Source organism: Typopeltis vanoorti, chromosome 11, assembly GCF_054136105.1.
Source record: "Typopeltis vanoorti isolate ZY-2024b chromosome 11, IOZ_Tvanoo_1.0, whole genome shotgun sequence".
In the NCBI taxonomy this organism is placed as follows: Eukaryota; Metazoa; Arthropoda; class Arachnida; order Uropygi; family Thelyphonidae; genus Typopeltis; species Typopeltis vanoorti.
The window spans coordinates 109,658,658-109,680,901 of NC_143559.1; the positions used below are offsets into that span (position 1 = coordinate 109,658,658).

Genomic DNA, 22,244 nt, shown 5'->3' on the forward strand with positions numbered 1-22,244 from the left:
GTTCAGCTAATGAGTGCCCATTTTTTTAAAAGCTATCCACCTGGTGTACGCAACACTAAGCAACTGCTACCTCTTCACTGGATGAAAAAATGTATGAGGATGAGGTATTAGAGCTGTTGCACAAATTGAATAAGAATTCAGCAATAGGGCCTGATGGGATATCAGCATATGTTCTAAAAGAGTGTTCAGATGAACTGGCTATTCCTTTGAAGTCTCAGAACAGAAATGTTTTATTCTCAGAAACAGAATCTTCACCACCACTCCTGAGTGGTGGTGAAGATTTTGGAAAAATTGCTTAGGGCTTGCATTCAGAAATGGGCTGACAGTGAATCTCTACTTTGCAATGAACAACATGGGTTTATTAAGGGAAGGTCATGTTTTAACAACTTGCTCACATTCTATAACAATGTTACCATTGAACTAGACAAGGGGAATGGATACACCATGATACTTTTACACGAGATGTACAGCATAAAGTTAAGCAAATTCCCTTCAATAGTATTACTCGTAAGAACAAAGCTAACAACCATTCAAATGTTACTGAGATACTAAATTCTACTTTTCTTATCGCATCAAGTTAATCCTATCACATACAAATTACAAAAGATCTCTTCTAAACAATTCTTCTTACTCACAAACGAGGTTAACTTTCTAAGTAGAGACTGTTCACAGAGTTCTTTAGAATAAAGTTCTAAAATTCAAAATCGTAAGCAATTTTCTTTCTTCTAATGAACATTCACATAAAATTTAGAGCAATTGCACCTTACCGACATTTTTTTGCATCGTTCTGCACCACATGTTTGTCTGGATATTTCTCATCTGTTTGGCTGTCTACACGCCAACGTAGGGGTTACGCCCTCTTCATTCTTTCTGCCGGAAACGGACTCAAAACCTTTGCGTTTCAGGAACAACTCAATGGGGCTTTTCAGTGACGGCTTGATTCTGCTAAGACTGGAAATTTTTCCTTCAGCTTTGCATAGAATCCAACTTCATATTTACGAATGCTCACTGCTCGACATCACCGATTTCACCCCCCCCCCTTTTTTTTTTTTTTTTTTTTTTACGCAAAACAGCCCGTCAACTTCCGAACCACCCAACAGGAAAACGATACACCAAGAGATCAAGAGAATGCCCTGTGTTCCAAGCTCAACCCCTTTTATACTCCTCTAGAGCGCCCTCTTTATCAGCCCCTTTTTTTGCACGCGATCCTTACTAATTTCATCCTTTGGCTTATCCTTCGTTTCTATGATGCTGATATACTAGGATTCATGGAATACATGGTTACGTGATTTTCTGAGTAAGCTATACCCGCCAGCATTACGCTGTACGCGTGTAGCTTGAGGCCTTCCAGGAATTAATACTTAACAGCTTTATGATGACTCACAATAGATTTTACATAGCTTAGAAAGGCTTAAATTTAATTCACATTATCCCTCCTTTTAAAGACATACAAAATGAAATCTTAAATTAATCACAATAGCTTAAATAAAGAACACAAATTTTTACATAAAGTGAGGAAGTTTCACTTTTAATTACAAACCTGATGTGCAGGTATTTCTCTATGTTTGCAATTTTTATATGTTAGACCCTAAATGAATGATTTCTTTCCAAGATTCCTTCATTTAGGATCTAACAACAGGCATAGGGTAAAACACTTGTAAAGGCTTAGGCCTATATCAAGTCTGGACATGATGTAAGCATAGTACTGCCCATAACCAGTACAAAGATTAAAAAATAAAATAAAATAAATAAAATAAAATAACAAGTGGAGTACCACAAGGATCAATGTTTGACCCCCCCCCCGCTGTTATTCAATCTGCACATTAATGATATTGGGAAGGATTTGACAAACAACATTCAGCTACTTGCTGATGATGCTTAGGGTAATCAGGAATGCTGCTGATATGCAGTATTTGCAGAATAATTTGGATTGGCTGGAATTATGGGCATGGGAAAATGGGTGTCAGTTCAATATGAGTAAATGTAAAGTCATTCACTTCGGTGTGATTAGATATCCAATTTCGTATTACATTGGTGGGATTATGCTAGAAGAAAGTGATGAGGCTAGGGATCTTAGAGCATTAATAGATAGGAAGTTGAAGTTCAGAGGCCATATGGCAAAGATTGCCTCAAAAGATAATGGCAATGATGAAACAAACATTCACATGTAAAGATAAGGATGTCATTTTGCCTCTTTATAAGGCCTTGATAAGACCTCACTTGGACTATTGTGTGCAGGTCTGTTCTCCTGGTTTCTATTGTGATTCTGATATACTGGAGAGAGTACAAAGGAGAATGTAAAAATTATATCAGGATTGTGGAATACTGATTATGAAGATAGACTGAGAATTTGTAGAATGCAGTCACATTTTCCAGCAACTCATGGAATTTTTCAAATTATGGAGGGTGGGGAAATGACAAGAGAGCATCCTTGGAAGCTGAGAATGATGGCTACTAAGAAGGGGTTGAGGGCTAGATTTTTCTCTCAGAGGGTGGTGCATGATTGGATTGGATTGCCATTGGATGTTGTGGGTGCAAGCAGTGTGAATGAATTCAAGAATAAGTATGATAGCTGGTGTGTGTAGCATGTGCCCCCCCCCCCTCAATGAGTCTCTAACTCCTTAGAGGTCTGTCTTAATAATAATAATAATAAGTTGAGCAGCTCTCAGACTAAAATACACAAACATTATTCAAGAAAAAATGAAAGAGTTTGAGAACAGGAACCAAACCTTGGAGATTCAATGGCAAATCCTAAAGAAAACATTGATTGATTCAGCAAGAGAGGCATGTGGTGAGGTTGTCTACAAGAATAGAAAAATCAGAAGTGCATAGTGGATACAGGAAGTTAAAGAGACAGTGAAGGAAAAGAAGAAAACATATCAGAAGTTCCTGGAAAATAAGTCAGTAGAGAATAACAGCGACAGATCTAAGAAAGCTAAACACTGTGTAAAACTAGCTAAACAAAAGTCATGGGAAGACTTTGGTAAGAACATAGAAAATAAATATCAAGAAGATGGAAAGATATTCTGGAGGTTGTCGAAGAAGCTCAGAAATGGAAGAAAGAGTGCTGTAAAAGGAATTAGAGACGATAAAGGTGAAAACTGAAGAAAAAGATATCCTTGATATCTTTTTCTCCAGTAAATAAATAAATAAATTTTATTTATTTTTATTTTTTTACCAGAGGTCAGGCTAGAGTAAATGATTAACAAACATTTTGATTCATCTTATTTTTGTATAGTGAAATTCAAGTAGTTCGTATCCTGTGCATATGTATGTTTTCCTGATGATGACCTCAATACAGACGTTGAAAAGTCAAATGTTTTCTTAATGTTAAGTAAAGTAATTATTCTAACACATGATGTGTTTCCATAAATTCTTCACTATGAAACAATGCTGACCACTGTTTAACCTTAAAAGAAAGAATTGTTTTGTTATTTATCAACGTCTCCATGGAAGAATTGATAGATATCCTTGAAAATATATTTCCTCCAGACATACATCACATCTCTTCCATCATTGCCTCAAATCTTCATTCTTTACTTGGAAAGAAAATTTTACTACCAAATATATGGTCTTGTAATGGGGTCACCTTTATTGTCTTTGATTGTCTCTCATCTTTATCATCCCTGATCTTTAAGGTTCCTGTGCTATAGCAGAGGCGACCTTAAAACCACATCTAGGGGGATGTCGATGGCATCTTCTTTATAATTTGGAAACACACCCACAAAGACAAAGATTTTGTATATTTTCTGAATAATTGACATCTAAAAATCAAATTCACATTAGATGTAGAATAGGACAGAAAATTACCATTCCTAGACATCCTTATAAACATCTCTGGGGAATTATCATTAAAAGTCTACAGGAAAGAAACCCACACAGACCTACAGGCAAGCTCATTCCATCACAGTCAACAAAAATTAGGTACAACAAATACCTTAAAACAACGTTTCTCAAAGTGTGGTACATGTACCCCAGGGGGTACGCGAAAAGTCTTCAGGGGGTACGTGGCAATTTTCAGCTATGCATCATTAATGCATGGAATCATTATATTTCTCAACAAATAGTGCAATTAGAGACATCTAGGATAAAAGCAGCACTAACCAATCAATGACATCTCCCCTCCAACAGAAACTGATGTATAAACTCGAGCAAAACCATATGTTGCCAGGGCAACATATGGTTTTGCTTGACACCACCCGGTCATGAACGCATTAAAACTTAGAAATATATAGTGAATGTGAAATTGTTATAATTCTTGACCACCGAAATTAATGAATAACTAACTGTTATTTAGCAGTACTGGTCAAGTGTTAATAAACTACTTAATAACCAACTAGTTCCGCTATTGCTGTCGGCTTCTTCAAGTATGCTGGAGTTTACAACATTCCTTGTTCCTATGGTCTTAGTTACATTGGTCAGATGTCTAGAAGCTTCAAAATGAGACAAAGGGAACACATCGATTATGTAAGAAACAACAGACAAGATATATCTGGCCTTTCTTCCCACTTCTCTACATCCAACCACATTATTGAATGGAATAAAAGTTATATGCCTTATATAGAAGAAAACTACTGTTCCAGAATCTTCAAAGAAGCAGCTACAGTCGCCCGTTCCACAAAAAACCTCAACAAGAACCAAGGTTTAATCCTACCTGATATATGGAAGACCTTAATCAGATCACTAAACACACGTGAAATGAACTTCAGTGCAAACTACAAATTGTTTCTCAACAAGTAAATCATGTATCCGTGACACATGTATCGTTTCATGCTCAGTACTATTTTGTTATTGAATTAGAATTGTCAGTTAACATCTAGCTTGTAATTTACTTTGCCTACCTTATTTGTACCCTGAAGAAGCTGACAGCAATAGCTGGCAAAACTAGTTGGTTATTAAATAGTTTATTAACACTTGACCAATACTTCTAAATAAGAGTTAGTTATTCATATAGTGAATGTGTTTAAGATATTATGGAATTTGGTTGAAGAGAATTAGCATTTCGACTCAACTGATGAAATGCTAATTTGTCTTTGGTTCGCGCAATCTTTTGTTAATACCACACCAATCATATGCACTTCTTCATAGCTGCCTTACGTATCTCAAATCTTGTAAATTACTGGTAATTTTTGCTTGAAATAATAGGAAAGAAGATGAAGCTATTTGGGTAGATGACTTTGACGATGCACACAAGGAAATTGTTCTCGATGCCTAAAGTAGTGATAGCGAGTAGGAGCTTCTTGGTAAGTCACACCGTTTGCAGTTTTTTTATTCGGGCTCCGGAACTGGCATAGGCTGACGAATCAGACCTATGGCTGGGTCAGTATTCCAGACTGTAATCAGTGTGTGCCCTCAGACCGGTTTGCCTGCTTGCAGGATGAAAAACACCAGATAAACTGGCGGAAAAAAAACCTGCTTTCCACGCCAAAGACCAGCTAACTTGGCTATGGCTGATGAAGATCCTTGAGATCCTCACATCGTTGACGGGAATCGAACCTAGGACACTCCTTCCCCAGGCATATGGTTGCGAAGCGCAAAGCCACTAGGCTAACTGTGCGGACACTTGGTAATAATGAAAATATATGAAGGGGTATGCGGATATCTGAAGTTTGAGAAACACTGCCTTAAAAAATAGAGCAGTAAATAAGCTAAAATATGAGGAAATTAAAAGAAAGAACTACAAATCCTATTTAATCAGTTCCTCCAAAATGGCTACTCAAACAAAGGTAGTAAAGAAGCTTTTCTTTTGTGATGAACCATCCTTTGATAACTTAGGAATTAATTACAAAGGCACAGTAAAATCAGTGAACATTAGAATAGCCTTCAAACCAGTTAACACCTTATGAAGTGTCCTACATTACCCTAAAGACAAAATTCCATTTTATAAACATCCTGGAGTATACAAAGATTTCATGTTCTTGTAGAAAGATGTACATAGATCAAACTGGGAGAAGATTCGAAATCCATAACAAAGAATACATAATCGATGGTAAACAAAAGGAAAGAAACAAGTGGATTCAATGTGCATTCTCAAAGAGCATCACACAATAAATTAACAAGCATCCTCCATACCTTACTTAGAAGAGAATTACAAAGCAATGATCCTTCATGACAATTGCAAATCATTAATTAATTGTAACATGCCTAATGAAACATGGGATTAAACTACCAACCCAGTCTTTTCAATTTATAGAAATAGCAAATGTTGGGAAATGCTTAATTTTTTGTTGGTTACAAACAAAAACAGCCATACAGATAGTGAAACATGCCAAGGAAATACATGTAGTGTTAATAAAAAAACATCTGAATTAAAACTAGGTTATTTACTATTCTATTAAATCTACTCAGTGAATTACCTACAAAAGGATTACAGCTATTAATTTCATATCCTCCAGAGGACTTACAGTTAGTGGCACATACTTTATACCAGAAGAAAGATCCATAGATAAACAAACCTGGTTCTCAGCAGATGGAAAAGTAAGCAACTAAATAGACCATGTAATGATAATCAATAGGCAAAAGACATATAAGCAACACCTTCAGAGGAGCTCTTCAGATACTGCTCATTACCTGATAATAGCACCTTTCAAACTAAGACTTTCAGTTTTCAAGAACCATCAGGAACTGATCCAACTTGTTTGAGGATAACTCTATCTTTGAGTGAGTGGATATCAAAAGGTGCCAAGAGAGAAGCTATTCAATATGCTACAGTTATATGGTGTCAATGGGGCATTATATCAAGCAATATTTAGTCTTTATTTGAGTTGTAAGTCAGCAGTTAGAATTGAAGGAAGTACAGGAAGATGGTTTAATGTTAAATCTGGTGTGAGACAAGGATGTACATTATCCCCTCTGTTATTCATTATCTATATGGATCACATTATGAAGGAAAGTGGTATTAAACATGATATCAAAATTGGAGATGTTAATGTCAGCTCTTTGCTTTATGCGGATGACGTTATACTTCTAAATAAATCCCCTACAAGTCTGCAAGATTCTCTCACTAAATTGAATAACTGTTGTAATAGATATGGTATGAAGGTCAGCAATAAAAAGACAAAGATAATGAAAATAGGCAGAATCATTGAAAATATCAACTGTGTTGTGAATGGAGAACCTGTGGAACAAGTAAAATATTTCAGCTACTTAGGCACGATTTTTAGTGAAGATGGTAAATTAAATATGGAAATAGACAACAGAATCAACAAAGCTAGTATGGTAAGAAGTCAATTGAATAAATTCATATGGAATATGAGAGAAATTATTCGGAACACTAAATTAGCTGTATACAAGACAGTGTCCAAACCAGTTTTAACTTATGGATCTGAGAGCTGGGTCAGAAGTAAAACACTTGACCAAAGACTAGAGACTGCAGATATGAGAGTCCTGAGAAAGATTAGAGGCGTGAACAGATGGCATCAATGGCAATATCATATTACAAACGAGAATATTACGAAAGAACTTGACATTGTCAGCATCCAGGAATGCATTAGCAGAGCTAATCATAGGTGGTATGGTCACTTAAACAGAATGGGCGAGGAAAGATTAGCAAAACAAGTGTTCTCTGCCAAGTTGGCAGGAAAACGACCCAGAGGAAGATCAAGATATAGGTGGATTGATATGGTACAAAGTGCCTTAGACGATAGAAATATAAGATCTGATAATGTTGAAGTCTTGACTAGTAACTGACTGATTTGGAAGAAAATTGTAGATAGGAAGTTAGTAATGATGTAAATTTTTTATGTATTACTATCATATCCTGTACACCCCTTGAGGGTACATGGCAGGAATTTGATGATGATGACATACTGAAATTTATGTACAAAGACATAATGAGAAACTACAAAACCTTTTTCACAGACCCAACATTCTATCATTTATAAGAAAAGAATTGAATGGTTTGGCCATGTTTTAAGGGATGGCCAAGTGATCATACAAGCACTTATAAATAAATCTGACAAGAAAAGATCTACAGGAAGACCAGAAGAAGGATGGATGTGAAAACTGGATGAGACAGCTGAATAAACACTCTTGCCTATTCAGCCTCTGATAGAGACAGATGGAGAAATGATGGGAACATTAGACCTAAATGTTCTGCTAAGAAGAAGAAACAACTGATAACCAACAACAAGAAGATAATACTGCTATGAATACTGAAAAGCTGTAGAGGGGGGAGGGGAAACCATAGCAAAAAATAAATTCAACAAAAAATGAACAAAGAAAAACAGAAAGAGTGCTATTGACTACATAAAACAAAAGACAAAAACTAGATGAATTCACAAACAAAATCAAGATAATTTTACTCTGAAACTAAAGAAAGGTTATCAACAAAGAACAACATTCTGTAAAAATAAAGAAGGGATTTAATGGGAAAAATACTGAACAGAATATTTTGAAGAACTTCTGAATATACCTAGAAATGCCAATAGAATGCAAATGGAGGACTTAAATATTGCAGACTAGAACTGAAGAGCAATTAACTTGAAATAGAATAACAACAAAAAAAAAAAAAACATGACAACTACAAACACCAGGACAAGACCAAATATCAACAGAGTTTATTAAATATGGTCAAAGGAATTAACAAAATAAATATATATTAGCTAACCATGATTGCATGAAAGAAGTATTAAAAAGGAATATCACTGCTTAATATAACATCCAAGCCTACTACAGCAAAACTTACAGGAACTGCAAGAATAGTTTATTATAGCAGATACATCTGACTTGCCCCATAGCAAACTTGTATGGACCATAAAAATAGTTTGTAATAGTGGATAGTTGGCTATAGTGAATTCCTGTCCCTTCCTTGCCATGTCAGGTTCATTGGTCTGTCATAGCCAAAAAACTTGGCTCATTTTAAAACTAATTAATGCTCTGATAGGGCAGTAAATCCAATCTGCATCCTGGCTAGTTTGCTTGTCTGGAGAGAGAGAGAGATGAAAAACCCAAGTTTCCAGGAAGAAAACCCTGCCAACTCCATATGAGACCATCTATTAAAAAATCCTGATGAAGGGTCTTCTTCATGTTCCAGATGGGATTCAAACCCAGATCTTTCCATCCAGTATTGAACCCAAATGAGCTATGGAGGCTCTATAGTGATTTTTTTCTTTAGAACAGCACTGTGTAAATGGAACTTTGGTCAAGACTTTCGTAGACTGTTATAGGTGTTTGATATAGTGAGAGTCAAGGAAAGAACTTTGAAAAAAGTAAACTAGAACACCAATAATAGAAAGAAGAATACAAAAATAAACAGGAAGATCATCTAGGCCAGTGTTGGGGAAACACTGGCCTAGATGATCAACACAGCGAAGCAATTCGAATATTTTGAGGGGGCAATTAGAAAATGATGTTGCATTCATCATCTCATCACTGATATTAGAAAAAGTCACCATTGTTAGAGATATATTATCAATGTTGCAACCCTGACTTTTTGAGAAAAAAAGTTGGCAACACTAGTACAGCAGTCAGCATAAATACTTGCCGGCATAAGTGTGTTAAGTTAAATCACAGCATCTGTCACGTCTGAAAAGTAAACAGTGCCGTTTTTGTTGTAGACGACTTCCTGTCATCATATTTAGTTGAATGTGGCTTTAGTGCTAAATGACTTGTTACTGAAAAAAATAAATCACCTGGATATCACAAACCGTGGAGATTTGAGATTGAAATTGACTAAATTAGTACCTCAAATAAAAATTCTTTGCAGCAGACATCAAGCTCAAGGATCACATTAACGTGGATTTTATATTCCCAAATTGAGTTCGATTGATGTTTTATAATATACAAAATGTAACATAAAATTTATATTCATTGAAGAAAGTCAAATTAAAAATAGTTTTACCTATGTTGCTTTTTTATTTGAAGTACCTATTTACATTATACTTTTTCAGAACTTGGTTGACTTATGCTAGAGGAGGCATCAAAATCTTTGAAGCGTTGAGGTTGGGGGGCATGATCCAAAAAAGATTAGGAACTAGTAATCTATGCCAATGCCATAAAAAAGAATTCCAAGAAGATAATTAATTACAGACCAAAGAGAATAAGAAATAGAAATCAATTGATCAAAAATGGATACAGGCCAGGTGGCCTTAGGAAGAAAAACAAACTTTTTGTTTTCTCTAATTAAATAAGAAGGTAATTACGTGCACAAAAAAACAATTTATCGTATGGAACCATACAAAACAAACGAATGAAACAATATTCCAGAAAATACACATATTTCATGACACTGCAAATTTCAACAATCAGTTGGACAGTTACATATACAATAAATTTCACAATTTAGAGGTGTAATACTCACCTTTAAATCACAAGTAGTATTTAGAAGAAGATTGCTTGGCTTGAGGTCTCGGTGAAGTACATTTGCTGAATGAATATACTTTAGTCCTCTTAAGATTTGATAGAGAAAATAGCAGATATGATCATTACTCAGTTTTTGAGTCTTCAATAATTTGTAAAGATCAGTTTCCATTAAACACTGTACAATATAACTGATTAAGTTAAAGAAAAGTTTCATTATTACAAAATCTGGATAATAAAGTCATATATAGTAAATACTAAATATGTATGCAGTTGAATAAGGAGGAATGCACATAAATCTAGAAACTTACAACAGAAGTATTTAAATTATACATATTTTTGGTCGTAAAATGGTAAAAAATATGACTTATAGATAAACTGACCATAGATTTTAAAATTCGTACGTATGTTCGTACAATATTGCCTACCGGTTTCGCTAGTAACTGACTAGCTTTTTCAAGGGGCTTGCACAGTACAAGAAATTGATAAATGCAAAAAAGGTTTAAGAATACAGAAAACGTTAGTACCTTAGTTACCAGGTACTAACATTTTCTGTATTCTTAAACCTTTTTTGCATTTATCAATTTTTTGTACTGTGCAAGACTTGAAAAAGCTAGTCAGTTACTAGCGAAACCGGTAGGCAATATTGTAAGAACATACGTAAGAATTTAAAAATCTATGGTCAGTTTATCTATAAGTCTTATATTTTTTAACAGAAGTATTTTTGAATAAAAAAAAAATACTTCTGAACATGGATCTGATACTGAATATCAAGAGCTATAGTTATTTTAATTTTTAAAAAATGGCTGTGATGTTATCGATGATAAAAAATAAAAATAAACAGAAATGTATAAAGTGTTTATTCAAGAATTCACAATTCATTTTTACATGCTACATTGCATATACACTGGTGTCCAAAACCTAAGGATGAACGCTATTTCTGAAGATGAGAACTGCAAATTCAGACAAATCAGCTTCTGATAATTTGTATAAATCACAATTTTGAGTAGAGAGTGGGTACACATTTAAATTTTCAGCTCTTGCGCAAAGGGGATCACATCCAAGCAAATTGCATTTGAAGGAAGCTCTTTTTCATGATAGAATAAAGTTGTAAACTTGAATGTCTTGTAATGTCTCAAAGAAACAATTTCAAATAGGGAAGAATTATTGGAAAGCATGAAGAAGGCTTCTCTGATATTGCCAGACAGTTATGAATCTAACATAGCATTGTATCCAGGCTCTGGGCAGTGTTTCAAACCAATGGAATGTGTTCCTGATGTTTGCTAAGAGGTCACCCTGGCTCTACACAGAGCATGAAGACAGATTTTTGGTTATAACAGCAAAGTTGATTATAACCAAAATTATTTTTGGTTATAATTGCTGCACCATGGCATGTTAGCATGCAAGTTGGCTCCATTCAAGCACAGGCTTGAATCTTTGGCTTTGAATTTTTTTTTAAAACTTTCTTATATATATGATTTCAATTATAGACTAGTCTGTATCTGCAGTTGTTGTCAATATTGGAGAGATTGGTATGGAAAAGAATACAGAAATGGGTTCATGGATATAGAACTCTTTATGATGGTAGGCATAAGTTGGTAAAAGGTAGGTCATGTTTTAGCCATCTACTTGAATTTCACAATAAGGTGATGAATATGCTAAGAGACTCATATTCAATGATATTCTCAGACTTAAAAAAGGCATTTGATGGTCTCATGACAGATTGGTGTACAAGCTGGAGAGGGTGAGAAAGGATAACAGATTAGCCAGATTGAAGATTGGCTCTCTGAATGATGCAAACAAGCTGTGTATCCAGTGATGTGGTCTTGTGCTCTTGCTGTTTAACTCATTTGTTCATGATATAATAATAATATTCATTTTTATCTAACTCAAAATTAAATGTTAACAAGTTCCTACTTCAAATCATCAGTACAATCTTGTATCCAGTGGATCAGATGACAATATCAATATCACCATCTAGTCAATAAATCTTTTCTTATTTCTTGTATCATCTTTCCATGATTTGGGCCCATCTTTATGTTGAAACATGGTGTTAATAATTACTAAACCACATACTAAACAGAAATCCAGCATATACAGGGTGTTCGGGATAAATTTGACATATTTATAATTAATTATATTTTTCCGTAAGTTACATGTATTAACACACACTTCATTTAAAAGTTTGGACCCTTCTTCATTCACATACAAGATGTCAGAAAGGATGGATAGCTGGAACCCACCTGAATCATGGAAGAGAATAACTTGTATCATGATGATTCGTGCCCGCCATCAAAATAAGGATATTACGACTGCTGCCCAATGCTCCCTGAATACAGTAAAAACAATCAGGCATGAACTAGAGACTTGCAATGGTGACTACGAGGATGTAGCAAGAAGAAAGATCCCTAGCAGACGATCTGATTGCGTTCGTACAGCAGAATTCCTCGCAAATCTGCAGGAACAGGTGTTGAAGAACCCTGGCATTGGAATTCGGGCTTTGTTCGTGGAGTTGCTAACTGTAGTCAAGCCCTGAATAACAAGGGTAGGCAATGGTAGGCCGTATGTATGGCAGCAGGATTCGGCCCCTTGCCACACCTCTGGGAAAAGTCAAAAATGGTTGTCTGAAAATTTCTACGACTTCACCAGTCCAAATGTTTGGCCTCCAAACTCCCCAGACCTTAACCCCATGGATTATTTTGTATGGGGCGCAGTTGAAAAAGACACCAATCGCACTTCCAGTAATACAAAAGCCCAGTTAATGGATAAAATTAAAACAGTTTTTGCGGCCCTTCCCAGGGAGACTGTAGCATCAGCTTGTTCGAGGTTCCGAAGCAGAATTGAAGCTGTGATCGATGCTAATGGTGGTTATTTTGAGTAAATCTTGTTGATAGTATTGTAATTAACTCTGCCTGTAATGTTTTTTTGTCAATTCATTAAATTTAATAGATACAAAGAAGATTTTCTTTTTCCTTACGAAACTGTCAAATTTATCCCGAACACCCTGTACTTAATATTATTTTTAGCTTGCCCTTTTTCTCCAAATTTTCCCAAAACATTCCTTGATGTCTGGTATTCATTTCTGCTTTACTATTTAGATTTTCACAAGAATCAGCTTTTCCTTTTTTTTTTTTTCCTTTAAGCAAGATGCCTTCTCCAATAACTGAAACTTTGTCTTTCTTCAAAGGCCTAAATATAGCTCTCTCACTATAACAATCTCATATGGACCACAGAAACAGTTATAGAAGTGCTTGCTATAGTGAGAGTTGACTGAATATTAGTCTTGTTTTCTGTTTCTCATTTTAGAAATTTTCCAATATCACTATGTTTGAAACAGTTTACAGTTCAAGAAGTTTATCTTTGCGATTGGTGTTGAATGCTCTAAATAATTCTCCCTTCCCTGATCCTGATTTCCTGAATATAAGTTCTTTATTTGGCAGAATCTTAGTTGTTTTAGTTTTCTTTGTCTCAGTAATGCACCAATTATGTTGACATGGTAAGTTTCTAATACTCCTGCCCATTAAACTTCATTTAGGCTGATACTTTTTTATGCTGATGGCACTATCTTTAATACTGCTGATAATGAGTTAGAGTTGTTCCAGTAGCTACGTTTTCATTACTAGTTCCTTGATAACAGAAGGAATTTTGTTTAACTAGACAATGGTCAAGGTAGCATGATTCTCCAGAATCATGCATCAATTTCCAGAATCACATTCCATTGTGATTCTGGAAATTGTTGTTTTGTCAAAATTAAGGTCACTTCAAGTGTTCATGAAAGGCAATCCACATAATATCTCAAATCACAACTTCTATAACACATAAAAGACACAGTCAGATGCTATATTTATAGCATGGACTACTAAGGCTTAATTGCACCATGTTTAACATTTAAGCAGTACACGATGTAAAAGATATGCAAAAAATGCTAACTAAGAATACATAAAATATTCAGCAAATAAGTGTGTGTGGGGGGGGGGGGGGGGTAAATAAATGAATATTTAAGTATATTATCATCACCAATATCAAATTCCTGACAAGTATCCTCATAGGATGTAGAGGACAGTATGACAGTGCACCATAAAAAAGTTACATCATTACTAACTTCTGATTGATAATTTTCCTCCAAATTAATTTCTTATCTATCAAGACTCCAATATTATCAGATCTTATATTTGTGACTTCCAAGCCATACTTTACTCTATCATCCTAAATCTTGGTCTCTCTTTCCTACCAACTTGGAAAAGCGGTGGCATTTCACTGGAAGGTATGTGTAAAGAAGGTTACCTTTTTACATAAGTTTTTTGGAATAATTAATTGTAAATAAGTTTGTGTTTATGAGTGTGAAGAGTTGCTGTAAAAGTTGTACGTTTGCAGTGTTTCTAGTGTGTGGGCTTGTTTGTTTATGAAACCATTAAACTTAGAGCTTAGTATAGTAACAGGTGAAGGAAAGATGGCGGCTTTGTCTTTGCAGGAATTTAATTTTAATTTCAATTGTTTCATGAAATGTGAGGCGTGCTATATGTATTCGTTCAATGATGTAGATAAAATATGGATATTTAAGGTGGTAATGTATTAAGAGTGGTAATGTATTGTTAACTGAAAGTGTTAGTAGTGAGAATGCCATGAGGAGGATGAGTGCTCATCTGATAGAAAAGAGGGACAGTGTAAAAGAGCAAAAAAAAAAAAGGATAAAAAAGTTCTGAAAAAGCAAACAAGCAATTTGATGAACTAAAGAATTGATGGTAAGAAAGGCGATACAAATGTAGTGGAAGTTAAAAAACAGAGTGCAATTAAAGGAAAGATGATGAGTGGCATTGACAGTGAAAAAGCATGTATAGCTGGCAATAAAAATTGAGAGAGTGAATGAGAGCGAAGCTGTGACAAGATTTGAAAGCTGAGTTGATTAAGATGGGACAAGAGATGAAACAGATGTAGAGTGAAATTAAGAGAATTCAAGATATATATGGAAGTGAAAATGATGAAAACGAATGACATCGGTATGAAAGAGGTAACAAAAGATCCACTAGTGGTGTTGTATGGGGATTCAATTATTAGAGGTGTGGTAAACAAGAAAATGCACAAGGTTTGTTTTCCTGGAGGTCAAATGAATAGAGTGAAAGAATTGGTAGTGGTAATAGGGACAAATGACTTGACTGGGAACAAGGAACATGTAAGATTGGATATCAGGAGGTTATTGAGAAGGATAAAAGATACTAGTGTTAGGAAAGGCAGTCAGTGTGCTGCCCAGGTATGACCATGATGAAATGAGGTGGAGAGCAAAGATTGTAAAGATATATTAGTGGAAATGTATGAGGAGAAAGGAGTGCAGTTTGTTAATGTGTGGAATGAGTTTGAAGGATGAATTGAACAGTATAAGAGTGATGGACTGTATCTGAATAGTTTTGGTGCAAGTCATTTGGAGAGACTATTGCTGGAGGTAGAGAAATGAGTGCAGAGAATGAATTTAATCAAGCAAGAAAAGATCTGAAAGAGCAGGAAAGTAAGAAAGGAAAGACTGAAGTGGTGGTTATGAATGAAGAGGTGACATGAGTATAGAGAATGAAAGAACAAGTGTGCAAGACAAAAGGGGAGGCTCAGGGTGGACAGGGGAACACAGCGTGAGAAAGGATGATGCTCTAAGAGGATGTGAATGTGTGTGTAGACAAAAAGGAAAGAGGATGACCTGGAATCAAGGGAAAACAGTTGGATTTGAAGAAGGCTCTAAGATGAATAAGGAGAAAAAGAAATGACTCAAGTTAAGGATGGAGAAGTTATATCTAATAAGTGGTATCGGTGAAACTTGCTAAAGATCTAGGAATGAGCTGTTATGTTTGTATACAAATACTAGAAGTGTAAGAAACAAGGCAAATGAAATGAAATGGTTGCATTAATTATGTCTGTTCACCCAAGAACTGTTGGAATAAGTGAGACATGGTTGGATGAGGATGACATCCTGACAGGAATAGAGATGGAAGGGTATGATGTGTTTTTCATGAAGATAGAAAGGGTAAAAAGGGAGGTGAAATGCTATTGATGACAGAGAAAGAGTTATGTCAATACAAGGTAGAGATGCAAGGAAATAGTGCCAGTGGTTTTGAGGCAATATGGTGTGAGACAGAGGTGAATAGAATGAAATACTTAGTCAGATGTTGTTACAGAGCTGGTAATGTGGAAGGTTAGTAACCATGAAATGTATAATCAAATTAGACAAGCAAATAAGAAAAGGATGATCATTATGGGTGATTTTAATTATGGCAACATAGACTGGGATGATGAGATAGCAACTGGAAGTAAAGAAAATGAGTTTTAAGTGAAAACTACCTCAGGCGATATGTAACAGAAAATACACCAGGATTGAGGGTCTTGGATTTAATCATCTCATCAGAGGATGTTATTATAAATGAAGTGTCAAATCACCCTCCAGTTGCTGAGAGTGACCATGAAGTGATTACCTGGGTGGTTGCCAGGAGTGAGGACCTCTGTAAGGAAAGGGTATATGTGGAACCACAAGGCTGGTGATTATGAGAAGCTCAGGAGATAGTTTGCAGGTGTAGCATGAAATGAGGAGTTGGCTAGAAAGGAGATCAATGCAGCTTGGGTGATATGCAAGAACTGTATAGTAGAAGCAATGTCTAAATGTATTCCAAGGGTCAGAAGGTTAACAAGGTAGGTGTGAAATGGATGAATGAAGAGATTAAGCATGCAATATAGAGGAAAAAGGCATTGTGGAGGCAGCGTAAGAGTTTTTTTCGTAAGAGTTTATTGGTAATAACCAATTACACGAGGATTACAAAGACCAGGCAAGGAGGGTGACTTGGTTGGTAAGGGTAACAAAAGTGAAGTATAAGCAGCAGCAGTTAGCTAATGAAGTCAAAAAGAATCCTATGGAGTTCTTTTGATATGTTGTTGTTATGTGCCATCTAGTAGTTTTCGACTCTTGGTGATCCTGTGAACAAAGGCTCTCCATCCTACTCAGCCTCTTGTCCTTTAAGTAATTGTAAATTCAAGTTGGTAAGTTCTTTTATGTTGTCCATCCAACTCTTTTGTGGCCTTCCCCTTCTTCTCATCCCCTCAATCTTCCCCAGCATAACTGCCTTTTCCAATGGTTCATTAGCTCGCATAATATGACCAAAGTATGTCAATTACTTTTTTTTTTCATTTTAGACAAATTATGGACTCTACAACTGTGTAAGAAACAATAATTTTAATTTCCCAAAGTTCAACCTTCATATTAAGGTCATCATCTGGAGTATACACACACATATACATATATATATATATATATATATATATATATATATATATACACAGACAAGCAGTGGTGAGTTATGAAAATTTCAACAAAGGGCTCGCATCGTCGAGCAAAAAAAAAAAAAAAAAAAGTCGTATTTCACACGAAAACTTTTATTAATACAGCTTGCATACAAATTCCAATCAAAAAGTATGAGGACAATCAACCACTAAAGGCTATCATTTTTAATCAAATATTTCATGATCTAAACGTGAAATATTTGCACACAATCAACTGTGTTAATTTATCTTAAATTAACACAGTTGTATCTTAAAATGTTTTTCTTATTACATAAGAAAAACATTTTTCGACTATCAAAATATAATAAGAATGAAATCTTTTATAATCTTTTATAAAACATTTGAATTGGCTACTGGTTTTACCATACGATTGGCTACCAGAAAGGAGAAGTAGTAAAGATAATACATGCGTTTTATTTTATTTTCAAACTTGGGCACATTCGTTATAAAGGAATTGAAACAATAATTCCAAATAATCTATACCCTGTAGAACAGACTAATTTTTGTTAGGTTACCATATGAGTTTGTTGCTTAATATGTTTCAAAAAAAATTTTTTTTTTTTTTTTTGAAAAAATAAAAAAGTAAACAAGAACAATAAGAGGCTTGCAAATTTGAGAAAAATTTAACAAAGGGCTCGTGCGAGCTTCTTATAGCTCACCACTGGAGATAAGCTATATTACATTTCACACAGTATGCTAAAGAGACAATGATTTGATTAACGGTTATTCTAATGGCCTGACCTCTAGTGAAAAATTAGATTAAATTAAATTAAAATAAATGAAATAAAATAAAATAACTACATCAAAGCTATATTCTATTTAAGACTTTTCAAAGCTAGATTCTATTTATTTATGAGGAAAATAAAAAATTATTTTCCTCATAAATAGTTTTATTACAGCAAAATGATGTCCTAATTTAACATGAGAAATGTTATATTAGATTTAAGATCCTGGATTAACTATAGTCCTATTTATAATTAACTCTTAGGGAGAAAGATTATGTGGTTAGAATATGTGCCTTCCATATTCTTGGGATTTTTAGACCATCATTATTGTTAAGATTAGGGTAGATGATAAGAATTTCAGAGGAGATCCGTGAAATTGTATGATCACAACTTGTATGATCCATGCAATCAAAAGCTTTCCTATAATCAATAAAACAGATGGATACTTCCTTCTGAAATTCTCTTGTTCTTTCCATAACCCATCTCAATTCTGCTATTTGGTCTCTAGTTCCTCTACCTCTCCTAAAGCCTGCCTGTTCTTATGGCATTTCTCTATTCACATATGGCTTCAACCTTTGTTGGATCACTTTCAGCATAACTTTGCTTGCATGTAAACTTAAAGCGATGATTTGATTCTATAATTCTTACAATCTCAGGGATTTGATTTTTAATTTTTTTTTTTTTTATATCGGAATTGGGATGAATACTGATGTTTTCCCAATCTCTAGACCAGTATATTTTCTTCCGAACCTGTTGACAAATTTCATTCAATATATTCACTGCTTCATCTCTAGCTACTCTCAATAATTTCACTGATAGCAGGAGCTTTTCCTTTTAGCAGCTATTCCATTGATGATGTCTCTTCACATTTCATTATTATGGATTCTTCAACAAATTCTCTCCTTTCAAATTCTCCTTCAATATTATTATCTTTCTTGTACAAATCCTCTACATATTCAATATTTGGAGGATTTGTACAAGAAAAAAAAAGATTATGGAAGGATGACACTGATTTGAGAAATGGTATAAGAACAACTGCTGCATAGGATATAGTTGAGATATTTATTGAGCAGTTCATAAAGGTCTTTCATTCTTGTGAATGTGACATCATGGAGAGTCTGAGAGCAGTGGATGATGAGGAGAAGAGACTGACTGTAAGTGAGTAACCGTATATGGGTAATTGAGCAAACTTGATGTTAATGAGGCTGTGTAACCTGATGATATATCAACATGTATTTTGAAGGAATGTGCTACGGAGTTGCCTTCTGCCTTGACCTATTTGTTTAATCTGAGTATCACGTTGGGTCAATCATTGTGCTGCTTCATAAGGGAGGTGACAGAACTCAAGCATCAAATTATAGGCCTCTCTGTGTGGCAGTTGTGGTTAAAGTGTTGGATAGGCTGGTGAGAACCAGGATCCAGAATTGGGTTGACAATAATGGTATTATCTTTGATGGACAGCATGGATTTGCTAAAGGGAGGTTATGTTTTAGTAATCTACTTACAGTACTTATTACAATAAGATAACTTAGTTTTTGCAAAGACTTTTGTAGATTACTGCATAAGATGATAGTCAAACTAGAGGGGATGGGGGTTGGATATTAGACTAGCGCATTGGATTAGCGATTGGCTATCTGATAGGTATTAGCAAGTTGTGCATGGGGGAACAATATCCTAGAAGAGGAAAGTCACTAGTGGTGTACTTCAGGGTTCTGTTTTAGGGCTATTGCTATTCAACCTGTATGTTAATGATATTGGGGAAGATTTTGTGGAGTTACAATAAGACTTGAAATGATTGAATGGGCATGGGATTGGGGATACCAGTTCAATGTTGCAAAATGTAAGGTTTTAAAATTTGGGAAACAAAAATGGGATGTAGAATTTATGCTTGGTGGGGATATATTGTGGAGGAAATAAGAGATCTTGGGATGATGGCGGATGAGGATCTAAAATTTAGAGGACACATTGCCAAAATTGTGAGGACAACACAAAGAATTCTAGGAATGATGCAGAGGACACCGACTTGTAGAAGTAAGGTTTTTATTCCATTGTATAAGGCTCTGATTAAGCCACACATGGACTACTGTGCACAGATTTGATTACCTGGTTTTCAAAAGGATAAAAAGATGTTGGAAAGGGTCCAGAGGTGACTAACTAAGGTAATCTGATCTCTGGAATGTGTTGATATGATGAAAGGTTGAGAAGATGCAATTTACAGAGTCTAGTGGATGGAGGAAGAGGAGTGATATGATAGGGACAAGGGCTTGTTACAGGATCAATGTTGAGGAGGTTTTTCATAAGATGGTGGGAGATCAGGGGGAAGAACATGAGGTCATCCCTGGAAGCTGTGAACAAGGGACTGAGCAGCAGGTTTTTTTTTGTATGCACAGTTGTGAATGATTGGAATGCCTTGCCATTCAGAATTTGAATGTGTTTAAGGTGGTATGATGAAAGGTGTGTATGACAAAGGGACCACCTAGATTATTCTATGACACAATGGGGGGTCTTAGAGTAATAATAATAATAATAAATGTTTTGCTAATCTTTCTGCTCCTCTTCTGTTTAAGTGACCATACTGCCTGAGATTAGCTCTGCTAACACATTCCTGGATGCTAACAATGTCAAGTTCTTTCTTATTATTCTCAATTTTAATATACTTCCAATTATGTCATCTGTTCACTCCCCTAGTCTTTCTCAGAAATCTTACATCTGTAGTCTCCAGCCTTTCATTAAGTATTTTATTCCTAACCCAATTCTATTTTATTCTATATAAATTTATTCAGTTGACTTCCTACCATACCAGTTTGTCTATTTTCATTTTAAATTTACCATCTTCACAAAAAATTGTACTTAAATATCTGAAATGTTTCAGTTGTTCTATTGGTGCTCCATTCGGGATGCAGGGATGTTTTTACAATTTCTGCTAATTTTCTTTTTCTTGCTCATCTTCATAGCAAATCTATTACAGCAGTTATTTGGTTTAGTTAGAGAATACTGCACACTTGTACTAGATTTATTTAAAAGTATAACAACGTCTATATAAAGTAAAGAGCTAAGATTAACCTTCCTCCAATTTCCATATCAGGATTAATACCACTTTCCTTCATAATCAGATCCACATAGATGAATAACAGCTAAGATAATTTGCACCCTTGTCTAATTTAACATCAAATCATCTTACTGTACATCATTCAGTTCTAACTGCTGACTTGCAACCCAAATATAAACTACATATCACTCAATATAATATCCCATTTACACCATATAACTGTGGCATTTGAACAGATTGCTCTTATTACCATGTCATATGCCTTTTACAGATCAGCAAAACTTAAATACAGATCCTTGCTATACTCATATGATTTTGCAACTATTTATCTCAATGTGAAAATCTGATTCTGACAACCTCTATTTGGCCTGAATCCAGCTTGTTCTTCTCCAACCTTTCATTCCACAATTATAATTAGCCATTTCTCATGAATACTTGCATAAATATTACCAGAACACTCAGTTGGGAAACACCTAATTCTCACATGCAATTTTACTTCTCTTTATATAGATGGGTACTATGGGAGCTCTACTCCAATCATCTACAATTAGACCCTCTGACCATTCCTAAATTATGCAGTGCAGCCACTATTAAACTTTTACACCTCCATATCTGAGCGTTTCTGCTCAAATATCATCTATTCCAGCCACCTTTCCATATTTCACATTTTTGATGGCGTTTTCTACCTCAAATATTGATATGTACTCCTGTTTGCATTCCTCTTCAAAATGTTTTACTGTTTTCTTACTGCTTGTTTCATTTAGCAATCTTTCAAAGTATTTACTCCAAAAACTAGAATATCTATCTTTAGTTATCATGAGACCTTTATCATATCTGATTCCTTTTACATTACTCTTTCT

General features: G+C 35.0%; 1 protein-coding gene across 2 annotated transcripts in view; it reads right to left on the reverse strand.

Moving 5' to 3' along the window:
• Positions 1-22,244, reverse strand: part of rl (Mitogen-activated protein kinase rl) — a 203,535-nt gene that overhangs the window by 132,992 nt on the left and 48,299 nt on the right. For both annotated transcript variants that reach the window (XM_090400971.1, XM_090400970.1), the window contains exon 4: positions 10,301-10,490. In XM_090400971.1, coding sequence (XP_090257097.1) covers positions 10,301-10,490 — 190 coding nt within the window. The remainder of the gene's footprint in view (positions 1-10,300; positions 10,491-22,244) is intronic.